This window comes from Sinocyclocheilus anshuiensis, unplaced genomic scaffold (genome assembly GCF_001515605.1).
Source record: "Sinocyclocheilus anshuiensis isolate Anshui unplaced genomic scaffold, SAMN03320099.WGS_v1.1 scaffold781, whole genome shotgun sequence".
Classification (NCBI taxonomy): domain Eukaryota; kingdom Metazoa; phylum Chordata; class Actinopteri; order Cypriniformes; family Cyprinidae; genus Sinocyclocheilus; species Sinocyclocheilus anshuiensis.
Genome location: NW_015540879.1, coordinates 37,898 through 56,552, shown reverse-complemented (window position 1 = coordinate 56,552; position 18,655 = coordinate 37,898). Strand labels below are relative to the sequence as shown.

The 18,655-nt window shown below is 39.3% G+C and overlaps 1 protein-coding gene across 2 annotated transcripts in view; it reads right to left on the bottom strand.

Annotated features, from left to right (window-relative positions):
- Positions 1 to 18,655, bottom strand: part of tab2 (TGF-beta activated kinase 1 (MAP3K7) binding protein 2) — a 25,317-nt gene that overhangs the window by 3,843 nt on the left and 2,819 nt on the right. For both annotated transcript variants that reach the window (XM_016485929.1, XM_016485930.1), the window contains exons 2-5: positions 6,559 to 6,718; positions 3,378 to 4,884; positions 1,207 to 1,367; positions 827 to 920 (exon numbers count right to left, since the gene is read on the bottom strand). In XM_016485929.1, the coding sequence (XP_016341415.1) occupies positions 827 to 920; positions 1,207 to 1,367; positions 3,378 to 4,884; positions 6,559 to 6,660 (1,864 nt within the window). In that variant the 5' untranslated portion in view covers positions 6,661 to 6,718. The remainder of the gene's footprint in view (positions 1 to 826; positions 921 to 1,206; positions 1,368 to 3,377; positions 4,885 to 6,558; positions 6,719 to 18,655) is intronic.

The following is an 18,655-nucleotide window of genomic DNA, read 5'->3' as shown; positions in this document are numbered from 1 at the left end:
AAATATCAAAACATTACTTATGCATTTGTAACTGCAGGTTAAAGCATTCCATGTCCCTCTAAGCTGCATTAACATGTGTAAATACATCTAAATGCCACTTCATATGCAACTTCTGCAAAGATTAATTTTATTGATACTGATTTAATTTGTTTAGTAACAGCCTAAATGTATTATTATTATTATAATCGACTTATTAAATGTAAGAATTTGACTCAAAAGATAATGCAAACTTTTAGAAAAAAATGGCTTTATAAAGGTAAGAATGCCCATAAATTGTCTAATTATCTTTATCGATAAAATCCCAGAAAATATTGAGATATTATTTTTTGTCAATATCGCACACCCCTAATACTGACAAAATGATTTGCAATGGTCGCTTTGTCACGCCCCGTGTAGACAGCCTCAAACTGTTGGTGTATTTCGGTCTAGTAGAAGTTATGAATGGCCGGTAACTTAAAAATGTAGTAGCCAAATTGGCTGGTGAGTGAAAAAGTTAATTTCAATCCCTGATTATAGTCCATATACTGAAACATTGCTTCAGCCCCCCCCCCCCAGCAGTGACTGCTGTTAAAGACTCGAGAAGCAACTGCACTACTCTGACCTTCGACTCGTTCTGTCATTTATCAACTAAACGTGATCTGTTTTACACCCCGTTTAGGAAACATTTTGACACCCCGTTTCTGACCTGTAATGCCACACCCGCTTTATTTGAACACTTTTCAAAACGGTAGTGAGAGCAGAATTTCCTGAAAGCAAGCAGTTTGGGTGCTGCAAACCCCAGAGAAAGCAAGCGTAAGCTCTCTGCAGACGAGGAAAAGCCTCTCACCTCGTGTCTGAAGGAGGTCAATCTCTTTGGTTAAACAATCAATATCGATCTGCAGAAGTCTATTCTTACACCTCAACTGCTGCATCTCCTCAATCTGAAAATAAGTAGAAATAAATACATGGAAGTGTGTAAAAGTGAATTGTTGTTCTTTTACAATATGCAACAAATGTATTTAACAGTCTATGAAGTGTTTGTTACTTTGCATCAAGTCCATCACAATACTAGATACTAGATCTACACGATGTTATTGAAAAAAGACATGCTCTGACACAGTACGTGGATTAAATATTTCTCCTCAGCATATTGAAGAGAGTCGTAGTCAAACTGCTGTAAGAGCAAATACTGCGAGAGATGAGAAGTGCAGCGGTGCTGTGACTCACAGACGGGATCTGACAGACGGAGTTGGAGCGCTGCAGTCGTCTCCTCGTCAGGTCGTTCTCCATCTCATTGACTTCCTCTTTCAGCTTCTCCAGCTTTCTCTTCTTCTGCTCGAGTTCGTGCCACAGTCGCTGCATACGTGCTCTCTGATGCACCAGCAAAGCTGCAAGTTCACACGCACCGTCGTCAGACACCAGTCGAGTTTCATGACTAATCTAATCACACACAAAACAACACTGCAGAACATCTGATCAACTAGACAGAACATGTGATAAAACAGCATTCCCATTCAGCATACACAACTCCCATAATGTGAAGTATCGGAGAAAACAAGGTAAGTGACAGACACATCAGGCCGGACATGAACTCGTGGACTGGACTGTATGATAAGGTGGTGAATGAGAGTTCACAGTGGACTGTGGAGGACTGCTAATGTTGCCAAATTACTGTGTTTGCTATTAGATGCATTACTCGACCTACAATAATAAATTAAAACAATACCCATCACCATTCAACACTTGTATTTCCAATAGGACTTCTGACTTCATTCAGACAGCCTCTTATACACTAATGCACTGATCTATTTTGACATATCGGATATTTTGTCCAATCTGGTTACAACCTCTTAAGGACATACTTTTTACAGATTTTACATAATATAAGTATTTTGTAAGTCCATCCGCATGAGTGAGGACTCTTCAGAGAGCATGTGAGCAGTTGAAAGCAATCGCCACACCGCATTCAAAACGGCATAAACAATGCATTTGTATTTAGTAATGCTATATATTTAGGTGCTAAATAATTACGCAGGAAATATTAAACACGTTTGTATTTTAACAGTAATATTGACAGTAGCAACAATGTAATCATGTGCCGGATAACAGAGAAAATAAACGGAAATAAATCTTTCCAGTAAAGCGCTCGGGCTTTCAGACTGGACAAGTGTCGCTCGAGGCAGATTCACTGGCTTCTTACTAGCATGGGACTGTTATTGCCTGGGGTTATTATTAATACACTGTAATATTTACTGGCAGATGAACACACGGTCCAGGAAATGAAAACTACTCGGACAGGATTACAATGAGCTATAAGTTTTGGTAATTATTACATTACCCCACCTCCCTATAAAACTAATCTTTCAGAACAGGACTTTACACGCATTCACAAACGTGTCCAAATACATGTAATAATCTAGTGATGCCAGAACATGTATAAGCGCTGAGGGGTCTTTAAAGTAGTAAACACTGAAATCATGAATAACTCTAAACTTGGTTATTCAACAGACCAATATGAAGACTGGAAGCTAATTATATCATCTGAAGTGTCTGCTAGGAGCTTGTGAAATAATTGACAATGAAGTGTAACTGAAGAACTGTTAGAGTTAGGCGTCATATGGGCAAATATGTCTATATAAGGCAAACACAACACTGTTCGTTACATTTCACACACACACACACACACACACACACACACACACACACACACACACTCACACACACACTCTCACACACACTCTCACACACACTCTCACACACACTCTCACACACACTCTCACACACACACTCTCACACAGACACAGACTCACTCACAGACACAGACACAGACACAGACAGACACACACACACCTTGGTTTTCATCTCCAGGCGGATGTTAACAACAGAGTACTCCGTTTACGACTGCAGTTTTTGTGAGCATGTCTGGGTTCACAGTTTTATAAGGTTTTACAACAAACACAAAATATAAAGCATACCTTACACTAGGATAGGCTGTGTTCTATATGGGACACAACACTTCTGACATTATTCTCAACATTAGCTAATATACAGAGAGAGGTGAAAGTAGAAGAGAGATTATTTGCTGTAAGAGATGTTAACACAATCACATTTTCTTCTATGAGCAGATCAGATGGACCATGTGTCTATTTTAGGTACTTATTAGCTTTAGTGTCTAGCAACCTAAAAAACAAAAGGATCAAAGAAGGCAAATATCTGAAATAGCCTAGGCTAGTGGTGCAGACCGCTCTAGTGTAGAACTCTTAAATATACATCTTAAAATGTAACAATATCCAAAAAAAGATCATGCAATGATGTATTAAATCCGAATGGAAGGCATGGTGAAACACAATCAGCAAAGCATTTACAGGAGTGATCTGTGTCCTCCCTGATGAACGTACCTTGTGTGTAGGCAGCGTCGTCTGCACCCATGCTGAGTCTGCGCGGCTCTGAGCTTGTGTCCCGCTGAGGTGAGAGCGGGTCAGACTCATTCAGTGGATCCGGCTCTGCGTAATGGTGATCTCCTGGGAGACTGAGCAGGTTAGTCGGCTCGAACGTGGGCGACACCACTCCAGGAGACACAGCCGGAGGTTTGTTGGGGGAGACAGTGATTTTGAAGGTGTATTTGGTGTTGGGTTGCGTGACCACCACACGAGGAGATGTGGCCGTGCCTCCGGCTCCCACAGAGGGACGGGATTTGGGTGGGTGGTGGTGTATGTACGCAGGGCCCATGCTCACCTGGCTTCCTAAAGCCCGCAGACCCGTGGAAGCCTGGAGCGCCGGATTGGCTGAGATATAGACCGTCGGCGGGTTCCTCACCCCTCCGTCGTCTGCGGATGTGTTTGCAGAAATATAGAACTTGGGCTGTGAGCGAGGCATAACGGCACAGTCATCCGCCGAGGTGGAGGCAGCAGCAGGTGGAGAAGCAGAGATGTACACCGTGGGCTGGCTGCGACTCAGCCCCGCGCCTCCAATCGAGATGGGAGCGGAGGGACCTGTGCTGGCAGCCAGCGACGATGATGACGGACAGGACGAAGATGCGGAGCTACAGGAGGGTCGTGAGCGCAGGAGCGTCGCTGTGGCCGCGCTCGAACCCCCAGCCACTCTCTGTGGAGACTCCAGCTTGATCTCGATCTGATTCTTGCGTGGCCCGGTCGAGATGTTCTGGATGTTGTACTGGCTGAAGGAGGACGAGCAGGAGGAAGAAGAGGGTATGGGGGGGGCCTGGGTGCTGGTGGGTGAGCTGATGGGCATGTACACGTGTGAGGTCTGATGCTGGCCGCCGCTCCAGGAGCTCTGGGAAGCTGCAGGGTGGCTGATCTGGTAGATCTGCTGCGTGGGCTGCGAGGTGGGGCTGTACTGAGCGCGGCCAGGGGCCTGTCGCGTGGAGCCCGGCTGGGTCACGTACGGCCGGATGTAGATGGAGTTTGGGCTGTTCAGACCCGACTGAGGCCCTCCGTGGATGTGCAGGGAGGTCGGTGTGCTGCGGCCGGTGTTCGGCGCAAGCGTCACCGTGATTGGGTTGAAGCGCGGGGTTGGAGGCGGTCCGTGACCTTTGCCCCCGACCTGGTAAAGGCCCAGGTGCTGAGGAGGCTGCGGCTTGCGAGTGGACTCCATGGCGGCGAAGGCACTGAGGCTCGTGGGATTGTGTGTCGGTGCAGACGGCGTCTCGGGCTGGGGAGTAGGCACGTTTAAAGGCCCATCGCTCACACTGGGGGGGACAGTCCTGCTGCCATTCATCCTCACTACATCTCGCTGCACTGCACCATGGGTATTCTGAGACACGCCGAGGTTGAGCTGGGTCATGTGATTGCGAAGATCTGTCAAACTCTGGCTGCCTTCACTATACAAGAAACCAGGACTCACTTTGGTCAGGTACTCGCAACATGCAGCCAAATCATTCTTATTCTGGGGAGAGAAGAGAGAGACAAGTCTGTCAGCTACAGATATAGATATACAGTATATATGAGGGTTTTTGTAGAGGCAAGCAGAACACGGCTGTAGGCCTGTCGCAATCAATATATCGACTAATTTTTGGTGACGCAATATATCGACCATTATATTTACATAAGAATTAATGTCACCATGTTTGTACATTCCACTTGCGCCTGGGTCTTTTGCAGCTTCTGGTACATAACGTGGTGTAGTCATGAGGTGCTAATTCAAAATTAAAAAATGCTTCTACAAAAAGTTTCATCTGCAGATATGGCCTTGTTTAGGAATCTGTGTCTTTGTGCATACGGACATCTGACTGCTGAGTAGTGCTTGTGTTTTTCAGCAATAGTGTGCACCCTTAATTTAAAGAGAAAAATCTGTAGATGCAAAAATCTCCAGACAAGTTCTTTGTGCATTTTTTTTTCTACTTGTTACTTTTTGTTAGAAAATGTTTATTCACTATTTATTCAAGTTTTTTAAGGTATCTAATATTTTGATACTTAATTTCCATGATCTAAATATTCTTAAAAATTAAAAGTTTGTTGTCATTTGAAAGTGTGTTGGCCTTCTTGCATTATTATGCTTTTATTTGTGACCCTGCAGCACAAAAGCAGTCTTAAGTCGCTGGGGTATATGTGTAGCAATAACTAAAAATACATTGAATGGGTCAAAATTATAGATTTTTCTTTTATGCCAAAAATCATTAGGATATTAAGTAAAGATCATGTTCCATGAAGATATTTTGTAAATTTCCTACCGTAAATATATCAAAACTTAATTTTTGATTAGTAATATGCATTGCTAAGAACTTCATTTGAACAACTTTAAAGATGATTTTCTCAATATTTAGATTTTTTTGCACCCTCAGATTCCAGATTTTCAAATAGTTGTATCTCAGCCAAATATTGTCCTCTCCTAACAAACCATACATCAATGGAAAGCTTATTAATTCAGATTTCAGATTATGCATAAAGCTCAATTTTGAAAACTTGACCCTTATGACTGGTTTTGTGCTCCAGGGTCACATATTATGATTATATATTCAGTGGCATAAAATGGTCTTAAAATGACAATAATATTGTTTATCGCAATTATTTCTTGGGCAATATATCGCACGACAAAAAGTTATTATCGTGACAGGCCTACATGGCTGTCTGTCATAAGTGCCACTGTGCAGCTGCGGTTAAAATGTAAACAATTTTTAAGAATTAAGAATTGTTGAAGTAACAAACGCGATGCATCAGACAATCATTTTTGCCTCCCACTGCTAATCAGATATCTCTTACATATTCTGCACAAATCAGAGGACAGCTAGAAGCCCCTTAGAGACTTCTCACCTCAGTAGTGATTTTTAATTTTGTTCTACAACAAATACATTTGCAAATGTCTCACATTATTTCCCTTAGAAAATCTATTGGGTGTTGCATCACCAGCATTAGCCATCTCTAAATATAGTGATAGAAACTGTGCATTAATGTATTCTGCACAATAGCAGCAGGTGGACAATAAACTGTCACTTTTGATGTCATTAACTTAATAGCTGTTGTGTGACAAACTGTGCAGATGAATTTCAAAAGAATGTACAAACTACCAAGGCTTATAGAAATACCTTTTGAAAAATGTGCAAGTGCAGCGTGTGTACCTCACCTGCAGGACACACTCGGACACCACGTCCTCGGGAACCTCTGGAAACTTTTGCCGCAGGTGATGCAGAACCTGGTTGTCACTCTGCTGGTTTCCCTGTGCCATTCGTCTACTGCCAAAACAGAACGGACTTGACTACGGCACTCGCTTATCTCAGCATCTTCTGCATTAAAGAGAGCAGAGGAGAAAAAAGCACATCCGTGAGATTGATGTCAGACAGTTATAGTTCAATATGCAATGAATCACTCTAGGAAAGACTGAACAGTTTAGATTAACAAGAGCCGCTAATGTCATAAAATCATGATTGTTTTCAAAGAGGTTTTCTGAAGACACTCCCTGTATTCTATTGGTCAGTCCAAGCAGATGATCCCGCCCCAAACTCACACTATTGGCCAAGCCAGGCCTGTTGCGTTGGGCTGAGCCATCAAATCTCATTATCAAATTATCTGCGCGCTACTGGCACAGAAACTACACAGATAAATATTCACAAAAAAAGTTTAAAAATGGTACCGCTAATGTTATTAAATTAAATATGTATGGAATCAGTCTTCTGTAGTTGACAGTGATGTCTAGGGCTGTGCATTTGGTTGATTATTCAGACAAGAGTGACCACAGAGGATATCTGTGCTGATTCTGGGGCAGAGACTGTCTGAACTTCCATTCAGTCACTTCCTATCGTTAGCCAGTGATGAAGATGAAATTTAATTGTCCTAGTCTATACATACACATTATTTATTAGCTGTGGTCGCCTAGTTTTATAATGAACACAAAATATTTTTACACCTTTCATAACAACATAAAAAAGATCGCATTGTATTATTTTGCCATTGCTTTATCAAAGCAATTTAGTTCATTCATGCTAAAATCGTCTTCCCTGTGATTGACTTATAGAAGTGTATAGTCATTGCGCTCCATGATGCATGAGGCTCCTCATCGTTCAGTGTTTTCAGCTTCAGAGCGCTGCAGCAAACTCCATCTCTGCATGTGTTTTGGATTCATATGAATTTGGGAATGCAATGTGCACCAATTAGACTACTTTCCAAAATTTTTGTAGACAGTAAAAATCAAATCAATATTTTGCGTAGCGAGGAGGTGGCTAAATAAGCATAATGTTAATTTGACAAGCAGATGCTGTCACACTTTGTCTACAGTAAAAGCCAGCCGTGATTTGTGATGCAACAAAACTTTTGCTCATAGTCAAAGTTGTCTAGCGTGATGCTATATCTACACTGCCAGCGCGACACTCGCTCAATGAAAAATCAACACTGTGTAGGCTACTATAGCACATTTCCGACTCCGAGTAGCTTTCTATGACAACAATATAAATGTTTCAGCACTTTTATCAAGTTCAAGACCGGGCTGGTATAACTTTAGCTTTATACAATTAATCTTTACCTCATGGAAAAGCAATATAATGGATCACAAACATGATCGTTCAGAGAGTGGTGGTTCGTCTAAATGCACTTGAATGACTAACCTTAACTTAAAAACAAAGTTTGTGGAACAAGCAAAGCCAGTTTTGCACCTGTGAAGCATGCAAGTAACACTGAAACTACAGAACTAAAAACAACAGAAAGGCTCACATTGAACCACAACAAACACAGTTTCAACAAAGCCAGCAAAACTTTCTGCAATGCTACAAGACATTAGGAAGCATTTAGAAGAGCTAAATAAGTACTATAAACACATTAATGCAGAACAAATCTCTTAAATAAAAATGGCCAAACTATCCTACAGTGCAAGGCTAGCAAAATTATGATTATAGTTCCTCAAAAATCCCAATGTTGTTGAAAATGCAAAGATGAAGGTTTCAAAGAAGGCTGGTGAAGCCGTGGCAAACACAGAGGCTGCCGTGATGTTCTCCAGAACAGAGGACTGAGAGCAGCATAAATCACCACAGCAATGACTGAAGTGAAAGAACCGCACTGTGGTCAGACATGTCACGTCTACGGACTGTTTGTGCTGAAATATCGCCCTCTCCTGTCAGAGGTCTGCAACACTCACCAAAGCCACAAAACAGTCCAAAACAAGATCAAATAGTCAGAAACTACATTTGAATGCAAGATTACTGCTGAAAGAGGCTCTTATCACACTTTACAAAGTAAAAGTAGAACTGTCACAATTAAAAACATAAATAAATGAAACAGACATAGACGATGCAATGAAACAGCTTTATAAATAAAGGAATTTCTCTGTTGATCAGGATGAGCTTCTGAAGACTCTCAATCGCATATTTTGATGAAGTTTCATGTTTGGACAGCCTCTCATGGTATAATCAATTCTTTTTTTTTTTTGTGACTATATATTATTACTTAAATGTAAACACATGGGTAGTTCACATATTATTCAATAATTCCTGAAATGAAATTGATAGAACCGGTGCAAAAGATTATTTGTTCAAAATGTGATTATATGTGCAGTAAGTGAGGACAAGCAAAAAAAATATTCGATCCATAATTTTTTTTCGAAAAATAAAAACACTATTAAAGTGTTGCTTTGCTGTCCGTAAATGCAGGGAATCTATGATCAATCCTGAGCACGCAAACTAAAAGTCAGTTGGGTGGCGCTGTGGAGTATGATAACAAGCTGATTGTATTTGAGCGCAAAATGTCATCGTCTGCTTCGCAAAGTTTGGAATTACTTTTGATCAAATGAATCAGTAGGGCTGTGACGGTGGCAGATTTTTACCACCGCGGCGGTAATGGACCAACTACAGCCGGTGGCGCGGTGTTGATATATCTATTATTTTTTATATTTATTTTTTCAGTTTAATGCTTTAAAAATATTTAACGCAATTAACGCAGGGACAGGACTAGGGTTGGCCACCACTCACAACCGCTGCTTCTGTCACTTTTTCTCTTGACAAGAAGTGCATTTATTCAGTCGCAGAACAACTGAGAACGGGAGACGTTTCAGACACGTGCTCCAGCTTCACTTCAGCGCCAGGCGCGAGTCAAACGAGCGCGGATACGGTACTGTGTTCGCAGCGCGTGCTCTTCAATTGCACACACAAAGGCGCCGGCGCGCTGTCGCCTGTATCCTTTCATATCAAAGCGCGAAATTTTGTGTATGATGCCTAATCAAAAGCTTGCTCAGAAACGGTGAAAAAAACTTGATTGTTAAAAAATAACGTCTTTCTCATTAAACGTCATTTAAATAAATATTTGAATATTCATTTTTTTATGAGCCCAAATATTCTAATACAATATTTTTGGAAAGTGCCCATCCCTATTTCCAAAATAAACATTCCAAATGTTAATTTGATACATTTAATTCACTTGTAATTGTTGTTTTTTTTTCAAATATGGTTAGGCGCCTTTAAATGGGTTAAAATTGTTCCGAGAGGTTTCGCTGCTGTTCACATGCTGTTTGCTCCTGATAATACACCCACATTAAAATCAAATGGTACCTTATGACATACTTGAGTCAAACGCAGGGTTATATCACCCGTCAAATGGTGCGGAAGCAAACACAAGAGTGCTACCCATTTGAACCGGACCATTTATCAGCTCAGCCCAAGCTCAGAGCACTGAGATCCAGCGAGAAGGCTTGAGGTCAGAGAACCGAGCTGTCGTTCTCACAGCACTGCCGCTGAAAACAGGAGAAACAGGCTCAACTCGAATAATAGAAATGTTGCTCGTTTAAAACGTGTTTAGTAACACTGTGATTTCAGTGTCAGAATGGCCAGTTATGATGAAAGACGATGGAGCCTGCAGGAATGATTACAGAAGTAATGGAAGATCATTACAGTCATTCTTTGTTTTGAAGCTAGGGCATTTATATTTATACTAAATGTGTTTAGGCTATTTTTTAATACTACAGGTTTATAGAAAAGGATATTAGCTCATGTTAATTTGTGCTAACTTCTGCTGAAAAACTATGAATAACGTTTAATGCAGTAAAAAAGTATCTTTGGGAAAGCAGGGTTTTGTGTGACAAAAACAACAACAACAACAACTGTTTTACACTTCTTAAAGGGTTAAAGCAATTTCAGATATTAGCCCAGAGACTATTTCACTGGCTTAGTTACTGTAGTCATCTGTTGTGCAATCTGTTTTGGAAAAAGAAAGAGGGAGGAGACAAGGGACATTTCTTTTTACAGTTTCTGCCCCAAGGCTGAAGACTTGCAAAACAAAAAAGCAATGTAATTTTTATATAGTGCCAGTGACGTTTGGTTGTTTGAGGTACAGACCGCCTTGGCAAAGGCCGAGCTAAACGAAATTAACCGCTGCCTTAACAAGAGCTGCACCTTCTGCCACACAATCAACACAAGAGAAAGATGAAACACCAGTGCTGTAGTCCAGCTCCACAATTAACATAGCACTATGTTTTGGCGAATAAAGAAACCTGGGTTATTTATAAGTGCTTTAAGAGAGATTGAATTATGCTCACTGAGAAATTAAACCTACTAAAGTTATCAGCTGCAACTGGCACGTTCAGGTTTTTTTTTTTTTTTTTTCAAATGAAATCTGTATCAACAAATCAATCTTTGCTCTGCAGAAACGGCACAGAAGCTGCATCTGAAATGCCACACAGACTGTTTAATGCAGCTCTGAATGTTGATTCAAAAGCACTTTTTCTGCTTTAGGCATTGAGCCCATACGCCTGAAGCTCATTTTAATCAATACTGTCAGTTATTGCCCTTGATATTGTAATAATGGTTTATTAATGTTGATTAACAGAATACATTAAAAACAGTTTTGTGTCTGGGGAAAAACATGCCACATTCTGCAGGCTACACAAACAAAACGAGAACCCTTTATGAACTAGTTTATTAGCATAAAAGTAGCATAAAAAACAAAATGCTTATTCAAACTGGAAATAAATGATATACAGAAAGTGAGCATCTGCACTGCAAATTAATCTCTTACGTGCACTGTTTTTGCAATTTGTTGTTTATGATAAAAATTCAGTGAGTTAACAGCTTTTTTAATCTGATTTCTCGATCACCGTTAACTAATCTACATGCCTCTGCTTGGCCATTACATTCAGCGCGCTCTCTCACACGCACACGCACACGCACACGCACACAGTCTATTGGTAGAGCTTCCAAACACTTAACACAGACTCAGGTAATTCTCACAGTCTCTCTCAGCATATAACCAAATACGAGTGAAACCTTTCTGAATACCTCATGGTAGGGCTGGGCGATTTTTCCGATTTTATCGATTAATTCGAATTGAATGTTTTGCCACAATTTTATTTTTTTATAAATCGAGGAATCACGATTTTGAATAGAAATATTACCAAAGGTTATAATTAGACACTTTGACAAAATGTCGGTGATAACAGTAAAGAGAAAATAATGATCCGACCGCATGTCGGCGCTCGTGATGAACCGCTCTGTGAAGAACATAAGTACAATATATCACAGGTGCCATTCACACAGAATGAGCTTGTGTGTTGATAAAGATGCGACGCGGGCAGAGGAATAGGAAACACATGCAAGAAGATGGGAGTGAACTTCTCTTAACTTGAGCGCTGTGTTTAGAAAGCCGTTTGATGCACGAGACGTGAGCACAACAGTCAAACACATCCATGTTTACACAGAAAAAACTATGGAAAAGCATTGCAATCGAATGCAAACCTGTAAAGAACTACTACTGTATGTCTGATATTTCATGTTTGCATAACGGTGACAGGCTGAAAGCTGCTGCTCATTGTTTTTACAGAACATTTATAGTCTATCGGTGTTATACCTTCAGTCATTTTGAATTTGAATTACCTTGACTTTAGGGAATTTTTTTAAAGCATTTTCCTCACATTATTATTGTATTATTGTATTTTTTTAAGACAAGTTTGTACAAGATGTAGTTGTAGTTAATGCATCTTTTCTGCAAAGATATTTAACAAGTGATTTGTTTAATATTTAGGCCTACATCATGTTGACAACTTCATGTGTGGTGCACTTGGAATATAATTTTCTTTAACTAGAGGGTTAATAAAGAAAAAGTTACTTGAATCATGTTTTAGTTACATTTTCAAGTTGACTAGTTCAAACCGTAAAAAAACATCGCCCTGCCCTACCTCACGAGCAAATGTCTGTGGATCATGCGAGTACAGCGCTGAGGAAAGTGGCCTAAGAAATCTGCATTCAGGGCCTGGCCAAGAGCACACATCAAAAACAGCTAAGCTTGCTTCGGCAGCATCTGGTCTTGAGAACGGTTGTAAACGCTGTAGCTGTATTGCACTGAGACTTTTGAGGCCATGCAAAGAGCCACAGACACGCTTAATGGCATTCTGCTGGATGAGGAACAGGTGTTCATACTCCACTACCAGTCCTAAAGAGTGAAGCTGAGAAGAGAGACTAGAAACAACACCATTCTCACCATCACAACAAACCAGCTCACCAGTGACTGTACTTCAGCCACATCATGGCTTTCCAGGGTGCAAGAATAAGGACTGTCTGATAGCCAGGGTCGGTGTGAAAGACGCTCGGGACAATCTTAAATTGCGGGAGTGAAAAACAGAAATCATAATATAGCTTAATGTGAAAATAAAACTTCAAAAGGCTATGATTTAAATCAATGTGAGCGCTACAGGCTTGAGCTGTTCACAATCAAAAAATATTACACAGTCATGCAAAGGCAATGCTTATGATCTGCAATTCATGGCATTTATATTGTAAAACATTTTAGATGGTTGCAAAAGTGCATAGGCCTATTTTATGTCCTTCATCTTTTTGAATGAGCAGCTGGCTAGTAAATGTCCTTTTCTTGCTTCAAATTTTATAACAACTTCTTTAAAATGCTTCAATTTGATTTGGTATTATAAAGTTCAGCCCAAACAACAACATGAGTTTAGAGCTAAGAACTACTTCTAGTTGTTTTTCATACCTTGTATACTATCATAATTGATACTGATACTAATAATACTTTTATTCAATATTACTTTGTATTCTAATCATTTTGTTGGTATATATCTTCTCATAAACCTTCACTTAAAAAAAAAAAAAAAAAAAAACACATTTTCATTGTGCCCCCAGAGTTTTTTTTTAATGTCTTCCTAAACTTTGGGAGCATATGGTCCTTGGGACGAAACCAAGTGTCAAGGTCCTGTCAGGCAAGCTCATGCAATTTAAGGTCAAAAACCTGAATGTTCAATCCAGATTTCAAGAAGCTGAATGCAAATTTGGCACAGAGAACGATCAAATTCACTCACATTGGTACCAACTGCTGGAATTTTGGTACCGTGACAACAATAGTCTCTACAAAAATGAGAGAGCACTTAGAAAAATATAAAACACTGTTGCTGATTTTCCTAATTGTATTCTCAATCTTTAGCTTCATATGCAGGATATTTTCATCACTATCACAAATGGGAACTGTTATTCATTATGGCAGTGTGAGCTTCAGCTCCAACACACCTGTCAGGCTTCAACAACGCTGAATAAACTGCGTTTTATATATATATATACATATATATATCTCTGTGTGTATGTGTTACAATGTAACGAGTTCATATTCAGAAACCAGTGAAACCGAAACTAAAGAGCGCTGAAACAGGAAGTGAAGTAAACAGAAGAGAGTGTCAAAATAAGGGTCCACATAACAGAACATAAACCTGACAATAAGATCCTTGGGCTATTAATTGTCAGCCTATATGTATAACAGTTAGTTCTGATCCTCGAATCTGACTGGACAAGAGACTTTCTGCTAATATTTCACCTGCACGATCTAGACAGGCTGTCAGTCAGTCTTTAAACCGTTCATTCAGCTACACGTTCAAAAACACAGATTCATTCAAAGAGAGACGTAATGAAACACGCTTTGAAATCATTTTAACTTTGAGCGCCACTTTAGAAGGCTCAGCTGACCAGCAATGCGTCGATGCTAAGACAATTTCGCATATCGGGTCTATACTTAACCGAGACGTTGAAATGACGGCTATTGCTTGCTGGGTATTTTCACAAATATATATATGACTCGGCCTGGAGGACAGACTTAAGTAATCGCACGCACTCAGTCAATCTCTCTCTCATTCACTGTCTGTTTAGGCTTGTTAAGTGCAAATCTACAGAGTCTCTGTACAAATCAGATGGTACACATGGTTATCACTACTAACTTATATAAATAAGTACTACAGGTGCATCTCAAATTAGAATGTCGTGGAAAAGTTAATTTATTTCAGTAATTCAACTCAAATTTGAATTTATTTAATACACGAGTTTCACAATTTGAGTTGAATTACTGAAATAAATTAACTTTTCCATGACATTCTAATTTATTGAGATGCACCTGTATATATAACTACTATTATATAAGAATAAATATTCAGTACTCATGCACAAAGTCTAAAACGAGAAGGGCATAACCCTATGAAAAAAGAAAACAGGCAAATATCGCGGTTGCAGCGGTCGTTGCATTCCTCTGCGGCTGGCTCGTCAATAGCGTGGTATTGCGATGTTATGGTTATTGCGACAGCTGTCAGAGTTTCGTAAGAGTCAGTGACGTCAAGGCTATAATGTTATTTGTCATCAAGGCACTGCAATCCAAGTTGACCTTTCCATTTCTCCAGGGATAGAAGTGCAGAGGCTGGTCTCTGGCTACTGCTGTGCTTTTCTGCCAAAATAAGACCTTTATGAATTTAACATTTAATAGCAAAGAAATAATTCATAATAAAACAATAACAATAATTTCTAAATTACTAAATGCAGTGTTTCCCACACATAGACTTTACTTGGACGGGCCGCCCAGGTATATTTGGAGAAACATTTTTTACTTTTATTTTTATCCTCATACCTTTTTATCTGCACGAAATAATGAAACCATCCGCGATCGATTAACTGGTGGAAAATCCAGAGACGCAGCGGATAGAGTGAGCAGAGTCCAGGGGCTAGAGTGAGCAGAGTCCGGAGGGCTAGAGTGAGCAGAGGCCAGGGGACTTCTTTCTTTGCGTGAACATTTGGGCGGCGTTATGCAAATCTTATTAATGATAATAAGATTTAATTAAAAAAAGAGTGCTGCACGTTGCAGTGTCACAGGGTGGCGCTTCAGACTGCTTCAAAGTGATTCTCAATCAATGAACAGCGCACCTTTATGCCAAGCTGTTGCTTATGAACTTGAGTTGATGAATTATGACACCGTCTACATTACGACCTTTATATAATATATTTTAGATGGTTGTAAGCATATTTTAATGCATATTTTATCACCTCATCTGAAAGAACAGCCCGCAATAGTATAGCCATTTCAAAATAAGAGTCCTGGTGTATTTCAAGCTTGTTTATAATTAAAAATCACAAGTTAATTTTTTATAACACAATAAATTGTATTTAATTTAATTCATAGGAAACTATTGTAGTTTCTGGCTGGAATGTTTCCCCACAGGAAGAAAAGTCAAAGAATATTATTTGATACATATTATTCAATATAAAGATTTTACCCATTCCCTGAGAGAGACACTACATGAAAAAGCAAGGAGAACTCTACCATTTAAATGCTGTAATTTTGCATAATTTGCAATGCATAATAATGCATGATATGAGTTTGTAATTAAATGTAATTGTAGCCTATATAATTAAAATTCATTTCAATAGGCCTAAATAAAAAAAAATATTGTTAAAAATCACACATTTGTTATTTGTCACATGTAGTAGGCCATTTTTGTGCCGTGGGTAATAGTATATTTCAAACCTGTGGGAAACACTGAAATGTACTCCTAAAACAGTAACAATAGTTCATTAAAATATTATTTTTTAAGCAATATCACAATTGTTATTCATTCATCTGATTACCACCAAAATTTGCATTGAATCATTAAAAAAAAAAAAAGAATCCAGAGAAATAAAAACAGACAACACAAAATGTCTGGAAAAAAGATAAATAAATAATTTATATATACATATGTATATATACATATACAGTGGGTACGGAAAGTATTCAGATCATGCTGTTTGTCAAATTACGTCTCACACAAGGTTTTCAAATTACTTTATAAGTTATTTAATTAAGACATAAGAAGGTGAGTACACAGGGTTATTTGGCAAACTACAGAAAACTACAGTTCAGTTCAATTAACAACAACAAAATAAAATGCTCCAAGAACTCGTAACTTAAACGGGGTTCGTACAGATACTGCAAAATGAAATTTCAAGCACTACTCTTTTGGTTTTCAAGGACTAAACTCTCATTTGTATTCCCTACCATTAGATGGCAGACATGTAGTACTTCGATTCTAGACCAAAATGACGTCACGTTCCTATACAAAGTGTTCGAGGAATTAGCAGAGCAAGTGAGCTATCGTGTCTTTGATGCGGAAGCAGTTCAGTTCATAGTCTCCCGGTACATCTTTGCAACGCAATGGTGCCGCCGTGCAAGGCGAGAGTGTTCACGAAGCACAAACAAGTGATCATTTCGAGCCTTTGCCCAACAGGGATGGGGTGGCAGGGGAGAACGTGGTCAGTGTCCATAGGAGAGCTGTTGCTAGAGGTAGAGGCAGCAGGGGGATGCCGGCAGACAAAGTACAGGTGCAGTCAGTGTGGGGTAGGTCTGTGCACTGTGCCATGCAGTGAGAGGTACCATGCTCTCAAGAACTATAAACTGTGTCACCTAGATACCTGATTGGGCAGATAGCTGGTCAACTGATCAAAAAGTAGGCACGTGCATTTTACTATGGCTCAGTAATATAGTAATAATTTAGTACTTTCTCCTGTTTTATTGTTGGTTTCCTCTTTTCTGATCATTTGGAATGAGGACAAAAAGACAAAAAAAAACAAACATCAATTCAATATCTACTATTTCCAGAATATTATGAAATTCAAGATGACCGCCCCCTAATGATGTCATAATATGCAAATTAGACAAGTATATTTACACTCCACATAAACTTTTGGTCATGCCCAACATTTTTCTAATTTACAGTAGATCTCTATCTTTAAGCCCTTTCAAGCCACAAGCTTTTGAAATCTTGATGTCATTTTTCCAAAAATCCCTGGCGCCTAAAAGGTTAACATTTGAAAGGATACTATGGCAAGGTTATGGCTTTCCTTATTCAAACTGATTTCTTTTTCACGAGTATATGATTGACCTGAAGAATGAAAGCTAGTCTATATCATACACTTGGATAATTATGAGCTATATCACCGCTTATCGACACTAGGGGTGTGACAATACACTTAGCTCACGAGATGAGACATATACTTGGTTCAATAGAACGAGACAATGTTTTAATACTAGGGATGTTCATTTGAATTGTTTAACCGGTTAACCGACGGTAAGAATTTTGACCGATTAATACAATCAGTTAAATGGTTTAAAAAGTAATTTCATTATTTATTTTTTCAGAAAATTTATCAAAATATTTTAAACGGTTTGCTGCATGGTTAAAATACGCTACGCTTATAAAAAATGTGTTTTTTTTTAGGGGGAAAGAAACATAAGTTGCGTATAAGTCACATTTTATTATATCATTCAGAAATAGGCCTAATGCCAACATGAAATGTTTACAAACATTATAATAAACACTGTAAACATAGCTAGGCTATTTTAGTTCCCCTCACTCCACAACAAATCCTTTCAATTAACAGTATTTAGAAAAGAACAAGAATTAAAAATAGAAGAAGCTATAAAACCTCAAAAGGGAAGTCGTGGCCTAATGGTTAGAGTCGGACTCGTAACCCAAAGGTTGTGGGTTCGAGTCTCGTGCCGGCAGGGATTGTAGGTGGGGGGAGTGAATGTACAGCGCTCTCTTCTACCTTCAATACCACGACTGAGGTGCCCTTGCAACCCTCTATGCACACCTTAGCAATATAATCGCCATTCGCTAGTTTACTCGCCAGACTGATATACTATTTTACACACACACACACACGTTTACTTAGCTATCTAAATGGGGACATTACATAGACTTCGATTGTTTTTATATACAGATAGTTATACACTTTTTAACCTAAACCCACCCCTAACCATACCCCTCACAGAAAACATTCCGCATTTTTACAACTTTGTTTACTTTATTTTAACAGTTTTACAAATGAGGACATCCACAAATTGAGGTTTTTGCCGATTTTGTCAGGCTTTGCTCACTTTTGGGTACAAATTTGTCCCCAAAATATGGTTAAGTAGGTACACACACACACACACACACACATGATTCCACC